At 44.8% G+C, this 16222-nt stretch overlaps 1 protein-coding gene across 1 annotated transcript; it reads right to left on the bottom strand.

Moving 5' to 3' along the window:
* Positions 1 to 3672: 3672 nt before the first annotated feature.
* ENTPD1 (ectonucleoside triphosphate diphosphohydrolase 1) lies at positions 3673 to 9953 on the bottom strand. The gene is made up of 9 exons (XM_010000053.1): positions 9826 to 9953; positions 9310 to 9427; positions 8104 to 8254; positions 7138 to 7297; positions 6283 to 6519; positions 5482 to 5742; positions 4370 to 4489; positions 4035 to 4172; positions 3673 to 3879 (listed from the first exon to the last, which is right to left on the bottom strand). Exons 1-9 carry the CDS (start codon positions 9937 to 9939, stop codon positions 3673 to 3675), a joined length of 1506 nt encoding a protein of 501 aa, XP_009998355.1. The 5' UTR covers positions 9940 to 9953.
* Positions 9954 to 16222: the final 6269 nt, after the last annotated feature.

Below are 16222 nucleotides of genomic sequence, written 5' to 3'. Positions count from 1 at the left end.
GACACTCATCCCACCTTGTTGCAGTATATATCAGGGCTTCCTGTGGCAAAACAGGAGAGACCAAGGTCTGGAGTCTTGGCAGCCCAGCAGAGCTGATCACTGAATAAACATTGGCAAGACAAGAACATGTCATGTTAAAATACACTTTAACCCAGAAGAACAAAACTGTGCAGAAACCTGTGGATGGAAATTAAATTTGGAATCTATCAAATTAAAAATAAGGCACAGATTATTATCAGTGAGGCAGATTGAGGCAGATTAACTAAATTAACAAAAGAACTGGTACTGTATTATTACTGGCCTATTTGGAAATTTCCCCCTTTATCATTAATGGTCTTCATGTATGCATTAGGTAGCTCTGGAACACACATTTAGAGTCGATCACAGCTGTGTCAGAAGCTAATAAATGAATGTTAATTAAACTTGAACACTTTGACCAAGGATTTTGAGTAGTCTCCATGGGTAAAGACATGCAATAGCAGGAGAAATAGGGAGAAAATATTATTATGCTTTTCTGGGAAGGTTCAAGGTTCAAGTACAGCCAGCAATTCACAAGGGTCTCACCCTCACAAAATGCCTTCAGTTGACCAACTCCTGGAGCCTCAGCCTGCTCAAGTGGTTTTTAAATGGCACATCTGGTATCACCTAGGAAATTCTAGTTCTGCAGGGATTTACTCCTAAGTGTGGTCTGAAAGTCAGAAGGTTTAAAAACAATGTAACATTTATCTTATTTTGGGGGCTTTAAGTTGCACTCAAGTCACATTTTACAGTTTAAAAAATGATACCCACACCAAAAAATCAAGAGAAGGCAAGAGGGAGTGAGCAAAGATACCAGCTGATCACCTGACTCCAGAATCAATAGTAATACTGCAGGACTTGCAATAAAGATGCAAAGCGTTGCTAAAGCTCTTCTCCCAGGTTCTGTATTTGACCTTTTTCTTTGATATAAACCCTTAGTGAGAACCAGAAAAGCAGACTGGTACAGGCTTTCTCTCCCCACCAGCTTCCATGTGGAGTTTCTGCATCAATTTCCAAAACGTTCCAATGGATCTGCCAGTTCCAACATCACAGACACAACTGAGAAGCTGCCAGATCCCCAAGGAGGTCTCAGGACATTCTGAATGACCATCCTGCAGGTTTCCATGCTGCTCATGTGGAGAAAGGATACACGAGCTCAACACATGGAGTTTCTCCAGGACATCTGGTCTGCTACAAAGACTCTATATGCAAAGACTGCACAGGGTGGGGTGTGTTGCAAGTGAAGCTGAAGCAACTCTGATTACACTTTTCCTGCATGCCTTCCAGCCGTGACCAAAACCTACTGTTAATCTCTCATCTACCTGTCCTTGTTGAAAGCAACAGAAGCAAGGCCTCATTTTGAGATGAATTCCAACATCTCCCTGTATTTGCAGATAAAAAATGGGGAAGTTTGAACTCATTTGAGAGTTGATCTGGATCACTTAGTTGGGAGAATATTCTCCCCCTTGGTTGAGGGCATAGTACGTGTTTTAGTGGTGCCACATGGAAGGCAAAGTGCCTCATGTTTAGAGACACGGATGCATGGTGTGAGACAGTGGCCAATCTGGAATGCAATGACTGGAAAAAAGGCCAAGTTGCAATAGCCCAGCTGGACAAAACAGCACAAAAACCTTCTCTTATGTGCTCAGACCTGGCCCTGAGATATATCAATGGCAAACACTGAGAATAGACCAATACCAGAGGGTGTTCTTTTATATACATTACTAGTGACTCTACTCCCACTCACTGCTTAAAACTTTGGTGTCCAAATATCAGAAAGATGTAAACATTTTCAAAGAAGTAGAGTCAAGAGCTACAAGTGAAGTCAGGACAGAGGACTTTAAAGATTGAAGATCAATCTATTTAATATGATACAATGACAACTTGCAAGCACCAACAAGGAAAAAGGGATTTTGATAGCAGAGAGCTACTTGGTCTTTTGGAAATGGGCAGATGATCCAACAAAAACTGAAGCCAGCTAATTCAGAGCAAAAATAAAACACAGATTTTTGGAAGATAATTAACTGGCAAACGATTTTACCATAGGACAGTAGATTTTTCCCTTACCTTTAGGGGAAGGGTCCTTCAATCTGCTATGGCTCCTGCTTACAGGCATGAAATAACTGGGGGACATTTTCCAGGCTGCACTGTGCAGAGGCACAGGCTGAGAGAACAAGAAAAACCAAAGCTGTGTGTCTGTACTTGTCTGAAGGAGAAAGCTGTAGTGGTCTTGCCCATCTTGATCCCCTCCATGCCTTCTACAGTTTTGCTTGGGGAAGCAGGTGGAGGTGTGTGTTTGCCAGGCCTTTCTCTCCACAATATCTATTTTGTTTTGGCCTCCAGCACTTACAGGTCATTGGGAGAAGAAATTTCTGAGATTTTGTGGGAGATAGACAGGCACCAGTGGTTTCCAAGTGGTTTTATAAAAACGGAATTTTAACTTACCTCTCTTTATTTTTTTTTTATTTTTTTTTTTTTGAGCAAGAAACAGAAACTGGAAGAGAATGATTCATAAACCTGATCAGTAGCATCACCCTAGTTATATGCTAGGATATGGGCTGCAGTACGAGCACTCATGAGCCCTGAGTCTTATGCTCATGGGACAAGCCTAAGCCAGGAGGGGAGTAAAGGCAAATTTTCACTGATTTTGCTGGTGCAAAGAATTGTTCAATCTGTGCATGCTCATGCTGGTTAACTGCTGACAGCTGTCTATTTATAAAGGAACATGACCGAATAAACATTTTCCCTAGACTGGAGGCTGCTATATGATCAGCACAGTGACACTAGATTGCTTTAGTGGGTGTATACCTGTAGGCACCCTGATGACACCAAAGCTCCTGTAGACATATAAGCACTCACTACTGGTCAAGGATCCTCAGCCAGTATGAGCTGTTTCTACAAAAGTCAGCAAAGCCTGACTGGGAACTCATGTCTTGATGTACCCTAGGGAAATGGGAATGGCTCAGTGTAACAGTGAGCCAGCTTTGGTCCAGCAACAACATCAGGAAGACACGGGAAAGAGGCTTCTTGCCACCTGTGAAAGGAGCAGACAGCTACCAGAGGCCAGCTAAGGGCTGGTGACCACCAGCACACTCAGTTTCTTCATCTTTGTCCCTTCTTTTTCCAGAGTGGCCTATCTGGGAGCCTGACCAGCCTTCAGGTGGCTGTACCCAGCGGAGGGCTGTGAGGGCTCAGGGCACAGGGAGGCGAACAGAGATGTGCTGGTGCGGGAAAGGCCCTTGGGAACTTCAGCAGAGGAGCAGGAAATCTCTGTATGTGATTGCTCCCAAGAGCTCAGTGGGATGTACAGCCCTGAGATTACCCTTGCAGGAGCACCAGCTCCCAAAGATTACTGCTGCTTTTCTCTTTGTAATGCTGTGCACAAGGTAAAACCAACAAGCAGCAAAGTTTCATTGAATGAAAGTACGACCCATTCACGGAGGGGACACCTGCTTGTCTGTCCTTGGCAGAGGTGGCGAGTCTGATGTCCCAGTGTCTGTCAGTGCAAGTGTGCGTCAGAAGAAATAAATGCCCTTGTTGTACACAGTCAGTAGCTTCGGTGAGAGGGGCTCCGCAGTACCACCTGCTCTGCTGGAGTCTCCTAGCCCTGAGAGGCTAGGGTGACATGGCCCCTCTCCCACCCAGGGATCTTTCCTAAACAATCCCCTTCTGCAGGCACTTGGGCTTGTGGAAGAGAAGCCAGGCAAACAGGAGCACGGACACGAGCACGAGGGAGCACAGCACCATCAACCCCACATAGCTGCCGTGGGAAAGGGGGGGCACAGCAGGCTCCTCTGCAGGGATCATGTTGGTCAGGTTCAGCATGTAGCCCAGGGTCCAACCCGCATCGCTGCTGCCGATCTGAAACAAGAGAGAAGCAGAATCAGCTCTGGGAGGTGCAGGGGCTGCCCGTGGCATTGCCCGGGCAGTGGCACCCCTGGGGAAGCAAGGTCGGGCTGCACAGCAGAAGTCGCAGTTAGCTGCTGGAGTAGAGCCCTCCCCTCCATGAAACACACCTTTCCAAGAAACTCGATCCTTTGCCAGTTCTCTTCAGTGAACTCGTAGCCATTTTCCAGGAGAGAAAGGATGTAGACTCCAGAGAAGCAGTACTCGCTCAGGTACTTCTCTTTTATTTGGTGATACGCTGTCTTCACCTAGGGAAGGAAGAAATCACCAGGCTGTTAAACACAGCTTCCCACTGCTCCATCTTGCACCTGAGCATCCACTGCAGGTGCTGGGGGTATCTTCTCCCTCTTGCCTTGGAAGCTGCTGCCAGCTACTTATCCTACAGTAGAATATCAACAGCCCTTACTGATCGGCAGCCCTGCCCACTGCCACAAAAACTGCTCACCTCATGCCATGGCCGGGCACAGAAGCTCTCAATGGTGCTGGTCACTTTATCCAGGGCAACGGGGCTTTGTTCACTGGTCAGGTTCAAAAAGTTCATCACAAAATAGAAAGCAGAAAAAGCCTGAAGGAGAAAGAATATTTTACCCTTAGTGGGCATCAGCACAAGCAGGACAGTGGAAATCTCACAAAAGAACATAGTTTCATTTACAGAGAGAGAAATTTAAGAAGCGACATCAGACACAAAAGTAGGTATGAGATGTAAGGAGCCCAAAAGGAAGGTGGAGGAGGAACTCTGACCACAGTATCTGAGGAACTTTTGTAAATCCCTTTCTTCTATGCATGGATGCACACAGTGAAAGCTGCTTGCCATCACAACCGCGGTCCCATTTTGGCAACTGAATGATGAGCATGCAGCCCATATTACCACAAACAGTGATGGTCTGAAAGGACTGTATACAGCCCCAGCATACAATTCAAAGTCCAGAAAATCCATTTCTGACCATGGTCAGTAACTGATAGGTAGGGACAGTTTATGAACAGGGCAAGGCAGTATTAGTGATTTCCCCCAGAAAGCCTTATGGCCACTGAAGGCTTGCAGCTCCAGGACTGATGTTCAGTGTAGTGTCACACGTGACGTGTGCTCAGAGTGTGCACTGTCTCCTCATTACATCTGGCAAGCAGACAGGTGAGCTGACTGGTTGGTTTCAGTAGCACTCACACACTTCTGGAGGAATTTCAGATCTGGTACCACCATTGATGTCAGGAGACAAGGTTTGCAGAAGCAGCATATCATGCATGGCCTGAAGCAGACCCTCCTGACCATCAGGAAAGACTGCTTGAAAAATGTATCCATAGATGGAGCACTCCAAGGAGATGCCTACAGGAGATGGGTTAGAAACCAGTGCAGTACTGGTAGGCCAGTATTTACTGGGGTAGCTCCTACATGTGTTGTACTCACAGCAAGTACAGCACTAACTTTGTAGTTACATTTACAAAAAGCCATCTTGCAAATTATTTCCTGCCCAACCATGGTGAATAAACTTTAGCATTACTCTGAGTTTCTGCTTGTCTGTTATTCTGGGTTTTAGAGAGTTGAAGAATATGAAGACTTACCCCAAAATCCCCTTGTAATGGAGGTAGGTATATCCCATTGAAGGAGCAACTGGAGTAAGGACAATAGGTTTTGTTAAAGAGTTTCTGGATGTTTCCTCGGCACTTTTGATAATCCCCCTCTCCCTGTATGTACAGCTGGCTGAAAGGGAGTTGCTTTTTCTTGGCTGCTGTACAAGGGTTTTTGAAGAAGTCACTTATATTTATAGTCCTCTGATATCCCTGGTGAAAGCATGGATCAAGGAGGCTGCTGTTCTCCACGGTCTGAAAGTAAAATCAGCTCAAGTAGTTACACTTCACTTTAAAGTAACACCCTGGGCAAGAGCCACAAGGACAGGTGCCACAAGGCACATGTTACAGGACACCACACCAAGATACACACATCAGGTCAAAGTGATGAGGATGGTTTAAGGCATTGGCTGTGTTTTGGGAGATGGAGGTACTGACACAGCCTCCCTGCAGGACCCTGGGCAAATGACTTTCAGCCACATTTTGTGAAGCTGCTGTTGATTTGAGATTCTCAGGGATGGTGAAACATCACCTTCCCTGAGTACTTCAGTTAAGCACAGTACTCCTGCTATTCCATGCCCAAGAATCAAGACACTGTAAATTGGTAGGACTTTTTCAAAACTTGTCTGTCATCTATTTGGGCATCTGCCTAAATCTTTTTGGAGGATAATGACATTTGCCAGACTCAGACTAAGGGATGAGACATTCAGCTGGGACACAGCAACTTTTACAGCACCAGTATGTCAAAACTGGGAGGATCCAGGATCTCCACCTTTCAATTACAGATGTACTTGCCTGCAGATCCTCGGCCAGTTTCTGTTGCAGAGCCTGGTCCTTCCCATAGCAGAGAAAACTGTGTGTGTACACTAGGTAATCCTTGCCGTAGAGACGGAAGTGGAGCATGTTCTCTGGGGGCTCAGAAGAGAGTTTGTCTGGTACAAAGGTAATCTGTGTTGAGGCTCCTCCGAGGTCTAGTGCTCCTGATGTCTCACTTATGGATTTCAGGGAGTGTAGAAGTTTGGTCCAGCCAGACTTAAAAAAAAGTAAACCAGGTACATCAGGCATGGAGATTTATTTGGAAGCAAAAGAAAAAAAAACAATAATCCATGACAAAGACCCATAAGGAGAGAAGTAGAAGAAGCACATGAAAGGGAGGAAGACCTGGAATGGGGCACAAGATGAGAGCTGGAACTAGACATACAAAAGGTGCAGGCTCACAAAAGCAGAAGATGGATTGTGTCTGAGTGTTTGCAGAAGGACTAAGAATATGAAACCTAATACAATTGTTACAAGAAAAAACAGTCAAAACTTAGTACTTCAGCTCCCAGATAATTTATAAGCTTAATGGTAAAGAATCATTGTCAAACTTTGCAGGCACAGAAATATTTTTTATTAGAAAACAAGGATAATGCTGTACCCAAGTGAAATTATTGAAAATGTGTTTTCTTTCAATGCTTTAAGCCTGACTACAGTGGTACATCCTGATACCAGAAGTATCAGGAATTGCTGAGGCACAATGTGCAGCTTCCTGATCTCTGGTACATAAATGGCTTACAAGGGAAGGTAGCGCCTCTGACACCCTCCCACAAAGCATGATTTAAAGTGCTACAAGCTCATGATTCGAATATGGACTTGCCCTTGATACAGTACCTGCTTGAAATTGCCCAGCAGGTAGTTAATGGTGATCCATCCATAGGCTCCTTCTTCCTTACCACTGATGATTCTGGCACCCTGGAAGTTGAAGGGAGCTGAACGTAGCATCTTCTCTACTGAGGACAAGACTTTGTCGGCTGCACTTCTATTCTCCAAGCTGGATGAATGGAAGAAAGGATGGAGTGATTCTGGCTGACAGCTCTCTGCAGCCCATGGGCTTTTTTCTGTGTAGGTGTTAATTATAACAGACCACTCATTCATATGTGTAATCTGGCTCTAATTGGCCATGTCCCTCTGTCAGAACTTGACAGCACAGCTACCACCAGCTCTGACACTTATGGACCCCACATGAAGCATGTGAAGATTCCTCTTTTTGCCATTATCATTAGAGAAGAAATCCATGCCTCCTGGTATCCCCAGGGATATTTCTCAGGCACCAAATATGTAAGATCAGCTCCCTGTTCCAGCCAGGCAAGAGATCTGAGGCACCCCATGAAAATCACAAGTTGGAATTAACAGGGGTATATAATTATAAAGTTGCCTTAGCTCCGACGGTCCTGGCCTGAGTCAAGTTATGTGGGCATTTGCAACATAGTTGAACTAAAAAATCCTGAACCAAGCCTAATACCAGACTGGGGGGATGTCTAAGCAATCCCTTGATGTGGTGAGTGTCTGAGCATCCCGTAAGTGTCAGCTTGGATGTTGCTACCCTCCTGGTGACTCAGCACTGCATGTGGGTGCTGAAGATGACGTAAGGTTGGATTGAGTGGAAGTGGACCTGCTGGACAAACAGGGGAAGCACCCAGAGAAACTCGGTGCTCGGAGAAGGCAGCGGCAGAAGAGGATATCTGGGCAAAGGGTGAGCTGACAGCATTTCCAAAGACTTCGACCAAGAGGCCCCCTAAGCATCCATGGTAGTTCCAGGCATGGTGCTGCAGGAGAAGGGGACAAGCCCTGCAGTACCTGAGAAGCCGCATGCCAGCAGTTGCTCCGAGGTAGACGGGTGTCTCTTGGTACTGCTTTGAGGGAATCACCTCTTCTGCTTGTCGTAGGCACTGTTCCAGAGAAGGACCTGCCTTCTCTGGGGCATGGGAGTAACCTGAGATCCCAGGGCCTGCAAGAAATAAGTATATTTCATTGCTCAGTGACCAAGCATAACCTGAGTGCTGTAATGAATAAGTCATGTTAAACCAGATCAGTATCATAGGCAGCAACATCAGATTCAACCACCCCATTTCTAACAAGTTTTAGAAATCCCACAGCACCAGATAAGCACGATGCACACAGGGATGGCCACAGTAGCCAGCATCTGCCACTTGATCTCCATGGAGTAGGCTATGAACTAGAGATGAGGGCTGCAGGTTTCCATATGCTCAATGTAGTGCTCATGGCATGGCACGTTGCAGGATCCAGCAGCTCTGTAACAGTGTGGCTCTCCCCTGAGCTGCAGACAGGCCTGAAAGACCCCAGGCAGGCTCTGACAACACCTCTCCTATCCCCAGAGTACAGCAATCCATGATGGTCTACTCTGTTCCTTGTCATCAGCATCCTTGGGATTTATTTATGCCTTGTGGATACAACGTCCACACAGCAATTAAATAGAATAAAAAAATAAGTTGAGCAACCTTGTCATAGAATCATAGAATGTGTGGAGTTGGAAGGGACTTTTAAAGTCCACCCTCCTGTACTCTGCAGGGACTTTTTTGACTAGATCAGGTTGCTCAGAGCCTCATCAAGCCTGGCCTTGAATATTTCCAGGAATGGGGCCTCCACCATCTCTCTGGGCAACCTGTTCCAGTGCTTGTCCCACAGGCTCAGCACCTAGCTTGCACAGAAGCCTTGAAAAAGAGCAAACCATGCCCTCCCCTCACTGCCTGATGTTCAGCAAGGATATATGCAGACATAAGCAGATTCTTTGGTGTAGTTCTTTCCAAAACTCACTTTCCTTTGTTTTTAGGATGATTGGAAGTAAAAGTTGATCCAGCTTGCCTCTGGGAAAGTCAGGCACACATAGCTCCTTGAGGGAAGCCTGGGGTATCCATTAGCTCACAGATGTAACACTGTTTTCACTAATGGTCTTTTCCTCCAGGTTTGTCCTCCCCCACCCTTTGGCTGCATTCTCTTTTCTTCATCCCGTGCCCCTTCCACAGCTCCCTTTTCTCCTCTTACCTTTAACTTTACACACCTCCACCTGCTGCACTACCCCCGTGTTGTTCTCCTTCTCTGCTGGCCACTCGTACACATACAGGTTAGTGTGGGACGACCCCGCATCCAGCACAATCCCATACTGTGGGCAAAACAGAGCTGTCATTGCACCAGAGACACCAAACCAGGCACAGCGTGTGCTGGTCTCCACACACAGGGGGACGAGAAACAAACAGCCTGTCTGGCAGCTGTAGGAATATGCCTTGTGATTACTTTTCTCAGTAGTGCTTCAGAGAAAAGTTTCCATCAAAGGATACCAGAGCAGAGAAGCAGTAAAACTGGGACGAAGATTACTTAAGACATGATTCCCTGTGAAGCCATATCTGTTTTTACCATGAAGATGTAAAATGAGATGTTAAGATGCTTGGAGAAAAAGGAGTTAGCCAGACTCAGCAAGGGCAGCAACATGTCCTGGAGCACTATGTACACCTACCCCCCCAGCTTGGCTTGTTTTCCTGTAAAAGTCCCAGTTCTTAATACCTTAATATTCTTCGGAAGTGGCTTGTTTTGGGTCACTGCTACAGCAATTAAAGCAATTACTGCCAAAGCAGAGAGGAATCCCAGGATGACTAGAATCTTTCTTGTCCAGGACATCTTTGGTTTGGTACCTGTGACTAGAGCAGAAAAAGGATGTTAGTATCCCATTAGCCCACCTTACCCTCCAAAGGTCATCAAGCATGCACCTACAGTCCCTTTCCACTATGAAGCACCTGCCTTTGCCCATCTCTGCTCCCAGATCCAGCTCCACATTCTTGTGTGGGATTTTTTAGAGGTGGAGCTCAACCCCAGCATCTTGCAGATTTGCTCCATGGGCTGTGCCACATCTCCATGGGCTGCCCTATGCCAGGTGCTGATGAAGGAGGACTTCAAGATGCAGCTTACGGTTAGCCTATCCTTGAGGTACCCACAGATGACTAAGCAACTATACAGGGCAAACACCAACTTCTATAGCTCTATATTTGGCTTAATCATCCCTAAGAAGCTGAAACAACAGACTGCTGTTTTGCCATATTACACTTTGTGCTTCAGTTTTCTACAATGTTTACAATTACAAGCAATTTACAACAACCTCATCACTGGCAATACATTCAGGAAGCCTAACACTAACATTTCAGTATGTGGCAGTCAGTTCAAACACCTTAGCAACACTACGTAGAAAATATGATCTGCACTCCACAGGGTATTTCAGAAATCTATGGAGAAAGTTGATGCCACTTCTCACAAGACCAGTAAATTATGAATAGTCTGTATCAGCAGAACTGGCATAATACGGGAAAAAATCCTTTGCTTTGCAAACTTGTACCAGTCTGATTCCTTAACTATTACTGATACATTTGGTATGATCTATCTAACAAATTAACATTTTCATGGACTAAAATACATGCTTAAGAGTAGAATTCTGTAACTCCCCCTTAAGGCTGATAGAAATAATTTACAGTAAAACAGCATTTGAGCTTTCAGAACCAGTACACAGATACTGACATGTTAGTGGCTAGTGTGATTCTGTCATTTAGATTTTCCTGCTCTGGATTCTCCCTTATATATCCTGTGGTGGAAATCTCACTTCTCAGCCAGTTTTGATATTGTTTAATAAAATCCCATCTTACAACATGATACTCCAAAAAGAGAATCAGCAGAAGCATTTTCCAGATTTATAATCTAGCTGCAATTTCAACACTTAGAGCCAACAAATAGCTTTGGCACTCTAGGGGACATACCTACTCAGACTAGGACATGAAATCCCTTTCTACCCACATTGATGCTCTGGACTCAAAAGCACTGATTGTCAGCTTGCTCACGTGGGTACTAATTTCTCTTCTCCTTATACAAAAATATTCTAGGAGCTGTTCAGCAATGCATTACGGGTCATCCAGGGTGACAATACCTCTGTGCAAGAAACCACATCAGCTATCTCCAAGCTTCAAGAAGGTAAGGTGACTGAATTTGCTGTGTATCTGCATGCAAGAACTGAAGTTTCAGAGGTCACCCCATGTCACATATGCAAACATAAAAAGCATTCAAGTTCTAAACAGGATTGTCTTCTTCTAACCACTCTGGTTTCTCATGAAAGGTGGTCACAGGTGCCAGAACTATACAAAGTGTTACCCAAACTTACAGATTACCCCAAATTACTCCTAGAGTTCTTTTCAACAGTTAGCCCAAATGAAAATACACAATGCACTTCTGGAAATCTCTAACTGTAGAAAATTGTCTTCCTACCTAGAGAAAACAGAACCTAAAACTACCAAGGGAACTTGCTTTGAAGATATTCCCACAGGCAGGTCCATTGGAAACCAAAGGCTGACCTGGAGCCTTGTGCTCCCTCTCTCATCGTGCTCATGTGTAAATCTGCTGAGGCTAACTGTGAAATCTGGAAACTTGTTATGCTTGCATTTTATAAGTGCCCATTAGAGGCACGGCGTGCCTGCCAGTATCTCCAAGAATGCAGCTTAAAAAAATAGCCTAGTGCACATACCAGACAGTAGGAGGTAAGAATGAATTTTATTCAGCTTTATTTAAAAAAGGCCCCAGAACTCATGGCTTGAAATGATTAGGAACAGCAGAGCATGACAGCTGGGAGACTTTTCTTCTTATTTGAGAGAGTAGTTGACCCAGGCTATGGAAGCACTGAGCATGTCTGTTCAAGAAAAAAAATATTTTAGCACTAGAAAAATGAATAAAACCAGATGGTATTCTGTACAATTAACTGCACAGTATAGACATGTAGCTAGTATGCCTGAAACCTGAAACTGCTGCCAACATCTGCACAGCACATACATGTCATTATTGTCACCCTTACTCTGAGATCTTGCCTTAAGGCAGACCCTAACAGCTCTGTTGAGTGTTTCCTGTCATAGTAACAAAGGATGGGCAACTCTGTCTCATTTCTAAGATTTTTCCAACTTCCTGTTGTGATGGGTATTGTCTCTTTGCTGTGCCTTTTCAGCAGCCACACTCTCAGAAGTAGTAGCATTAGCAGCAAAGCAGGAACAATTTTCTCACTGTAATGCACCACCCCCAAAAAACAGCTGCAGAAATCCCTTGTCTGTAGGCAGAAAAATAATTATAATTGTCAGCATCCCACCTGCAACCTGAGATTAGTAATTTTTTTCCAAAGCCTATTATTTCCTTAACCCTGAACATGACTTTTGTTCAGTCTCCTGGGCAATTTTCAGGACTCTGGGAGCTGTGGATATGTGATTTCATTACTGTATCCCATATGAGAACATCCATCGGTGTGAACTCTAATGCTACCAAGCAGCATTTTGTTGAAATGTTCATACAAGTGAAGGCTTAAAATGATAAGCATAGTCCAGAAGGTAGCCTAACAAAGCAATAACCTTCCTAAGAGCACTCAAAGTGTACAGCCTTGAATACTTGATTATTGAAAAAAAACCCAAACCAAACCACAACCTTGAAAATCCGGGTAAAGAATCGAATATAATTAAAATAAAACTCATCTGCTATTTGCTCAGGATGGTGAGGTATTTGAATAAGTTCCCTTTTCTGCACACCTGGTTACCTGCAGCTCTAGGTATAACTGCAGGTCCTGCAGTGGCTAAGGATTAAACTTCTTCTGTATTTATTCTCAGCTCCTCTGCACCCCATGTTCATGTCACTTAATGCCGCACAAACCCTCCTCAGTCTCCACCAAGTGGGACTGTACTCAGTCCTCTAGCACCTCTGGTTGCCAGGTCCCAGGACTTTTCTTCCACTAGCAGTTTTCCTCAGCTAAACATTCAGCAGGCGTGATCTATCTCTGCCCAGACAGAACCCAAACAGAGCCAGATCTCTACTCTTTCTCCCATACTGACCACTGTAAGTGGTCATGCATCACATAAGGCTATAAGTAGGCATAGAATTGACATTGCTTTTCTTCTTCCCCACCCCAAAGCTGAGCTGCCTGGTGCTGGAGCAATGCCCAGCTGTGCAGGCATTAAGCACTCTCCAGATGTTGGAACATAGCCTGGCTGCTCAGGCATCTCACTCTGTTTCTAATTTTGGTCTATTTGTATTTTTGTAGGTGCTACCACCGGTTCCATCCAGCAATTGGTGCAGGTCCCAGAATATAAACAGATCATATATCCTGTCTCTGAGTTAGTTATCAACTGAGAATGATGTTAGCAGCCGCTCCAGCTAACAGCAATTTTGCTGCAGAAACCCTGTTGCTCGTGGTGAATTAGCCAGGAAGGACCACACCAGTGTGGGAGGCCGCACTCTGTAAAGGAAAGGAAGCAGAATCGTCCCCAGTGTCTTCCACAGCCTCAAGACAAATAGGAAACCGCTCCTCTAGCCCACATCACGCGAAGTCACTGGCAGCTCTGCACGCCAGGAGATGTCACTCACAGCTGCAGCCGATACCCTCCCAACTCCCTTCTCAATAAACAAGACTTAGCAACAAATGTTAAAAGGAATCAGGCAACCAGAGGCTTTTAGAGGTGCAGTAAGGAGAGGCTAACACTGGTATAAGGATTGAAATTAGGATTGTCAAGCAGAGAGATACTGTGCACAGTCCAAAGCCACGCTCAGTTCAGATAACCTGACTGTGACCCATCATCTCTAATGCATACAAATACTCCTGTAAGCTCTGGCTTAGCACAACAGCTAAAGATGATGTTTGCTCTTTCCTTTGGATGCTCACACTCAGCCTGTTACAGAAGGTATGACAAGAGGCTGTACTGCAAGGCCATCAGTCTTCTGCTGCCCAAATGCCACCCTGACAGAGACAGTTCCCACTGTTACCTTTCTGTTTCAGACCACCTCTATATGGTCAGAAACATTCTCATTTTCAGCTTTTATTTATTTATTGCCAGTCTATTCCCTCTTTGTTCCACCCATCTCAAAACTTCTGCAACTCTCAATCGTCCTGGAATTTATTCTCTTAATCAACTACCCTTTCTGGATTTTTGTCTTTCCAGACTTTTTCATCTACTTAAGCAGTCCAGCAGCCCTTCTGCATACAGAATAATCTGCTTTTATTTTTCTCAAGCATTCTGACCACAGCTGCAAGGAGACTACCGTTGCACAGTTATGTAGCTGTTACACCAGGAGATGATACAGTCCCAGCCTAAATGGGAGTGAGGTGGGGATCTGTACTACCTCAGACACATGATGATCTACCACCAGAATCATTGCTAAGTCAACCCAGCACCACTCCTATGCAAACCCAGCAAACTCATATTTGATCACATTTCATTCAATTAGCCCTGCAACATGCTATGAGCAAAGGGAGTTCCAAGACATGCTGCCTGCTGCTCATGAGGCTTGGAGTGACAATAGTTGTACAAATCCTGCCCATCAGCTGCCTCTACTGCTGATCACTCACATTGCTGCTGCAGTCTTTGGGGAGCCTCCAATAACTCGTTTTCTAAGCACACACCCAGTCCTTGGGGAGAACTGCTGGATGCTCATGCAATCACTTAGCCCAGCAAACAGAAACGTAGTCTGCAGAGCTCCAGAACTTAAAAATTTCAGAGACAGGTACTTGAAGACTGAGAAACTGGGAGCAGTGTGGATTTAAATGAGTCAGATACCACCACATTTTTAAAGCAAGGAGCAACAACTTGCCTGTGTGCCTGCCAGCTGAACAAGCACAGGAGCCCATGGCTGAAGGGTGTCTGGATCTCTCACTGGTCCAAATGCATCCAGCACCTGTTACAAGCTCTGTGACATGAGGTGGCCATCTTGGGCAGATGGAGAATCCATCAGGGTAGGTATTTGCAGATGGACATCATTTAGGTCAGCAGAGAGCCCAGTAGACAGGGGGTCTGGCAATGCAGTCTGTGCACATTTACAAACCACAGGAATTCATGTCTATGAAGTTCTGCCAGCAGTGATGGCAAGGAAAGGGGATGGGAGCAGTCAGTGAAGCTGTTCTCCAGGGTAGATAGGGGACACACATTACCCTGCTGCTGAGGGAAAAGACGATTTCTGTAGTCATGAAGTTTATCAGACTGAACTTCTAACTCAGGGAGGTTGCTGAACTTGCATCAGGCTTTGAGGCACAGTACCTAGAAGCCACTCCTGCCTTCAGGCTCACCACAACCAAAACATCCGAGTCCATAAACACTCAGAAGAGCCACAATGCTTCATTTATCAGCCCTTTTCTGAACTCTTCTCTGTCCCCATCTGACTTCTTACTCATTCTTCATCTGCCTTTTTCATTCAAATGTGCTGTTGTTCAAGTTACCTAGGAAGATTTTGCTGCACTATAATGTAAACCAGCTCTTCGAGGCCTATGTATTTGAAAAGTTGTTTCTTAGGCTGGTGAGAGGCTCAGGTTTGTCTGAAGTAAGTGAATTGCTTTGGTTTAAGGGGTTTTATTTCAAAATATCAGGGCAAGACACTGAACATCTTGAAATTAGAATTCATGCTCCAGATCAAGATTTTACATGACTTTTTAAAGCTGTTACATGTAACAGTGTGGAAGGCTCTGCTCCAAGTTGTGATTATTCATATGGTAAATATTGTGGCCTAAATACTGATGTGATCTCTGGCCCTCCTTGTGGTGCAATACACAGTTATAAGCACACATTTATTGGATTGTGTTTTTCCAGTTAAATACTTGTAAGTGCTGAATGTCTAAACACTGGAACATCAGTGAAATTGATAATCCAAACAATGTAGTATGGTTTTTTAAATGCTGTCCTTCAGAGACATTTGCTACTTTGAAATCACACAGTCCTATATGTCTCAAAACCCAGCAAACTTCTGCACATCTCAGCTACGGGCAGAGTGCTTGAACTAGTCTGTGCCATGTGTACACATACATGTGTTTTTGCAAGTGGAAAGATGGAGTAAAGAGTGCACCTGCAGCTTGGGAGCAAAAGCACACTGTCACATAGCACCAGGATTCAAAATAAATTCAGCAAGTAGG

The sequence above is a fragment of the Chaetura pelagica genome, unplaced genomic scaffold, assembly GCF_000747805.2.
Source record: "Chaetura pelagica isolate M959 unplaced genomic scaffold, ChaPel_1.0 scaffold436, whole genome shotgun sequence".
NCBI lineage: Eukaryota > Metazoa > Chordata > Aves > Apodiformes > Apodidae > Chaetura > Chaetura pelagica.
Note: the sequence above shows the minus strand (reverse complement) of the source record. Positions and strands in the feature narration are given on the sequence as shown.

Bases quoted from the DNA above. Each gene is read 5' to 3' on its own strand.
- ENTPD1 (XM_010000053.1), bottom strand. From the start codon at position 9,939: ATGTCCTGGACAAGAAAGATTCTAGTCATCCTGGGATTCCTCTCTGCT. The intron at 5,743-6,282 runs GCAAGTACATCT...TTTTACTTTCAG, and splicing joins AACTGGCCGAGGATCTGCAG to ACCGTGGAGAACAGCAGCCT. The intron at 4,173-4,369 runs GTGAGCAGTTTT...TTCCTTCCCTAG, and splicing joins GTGCCCGGCCATGGCATGAG to GTGAAGACAGCGTATCACCA.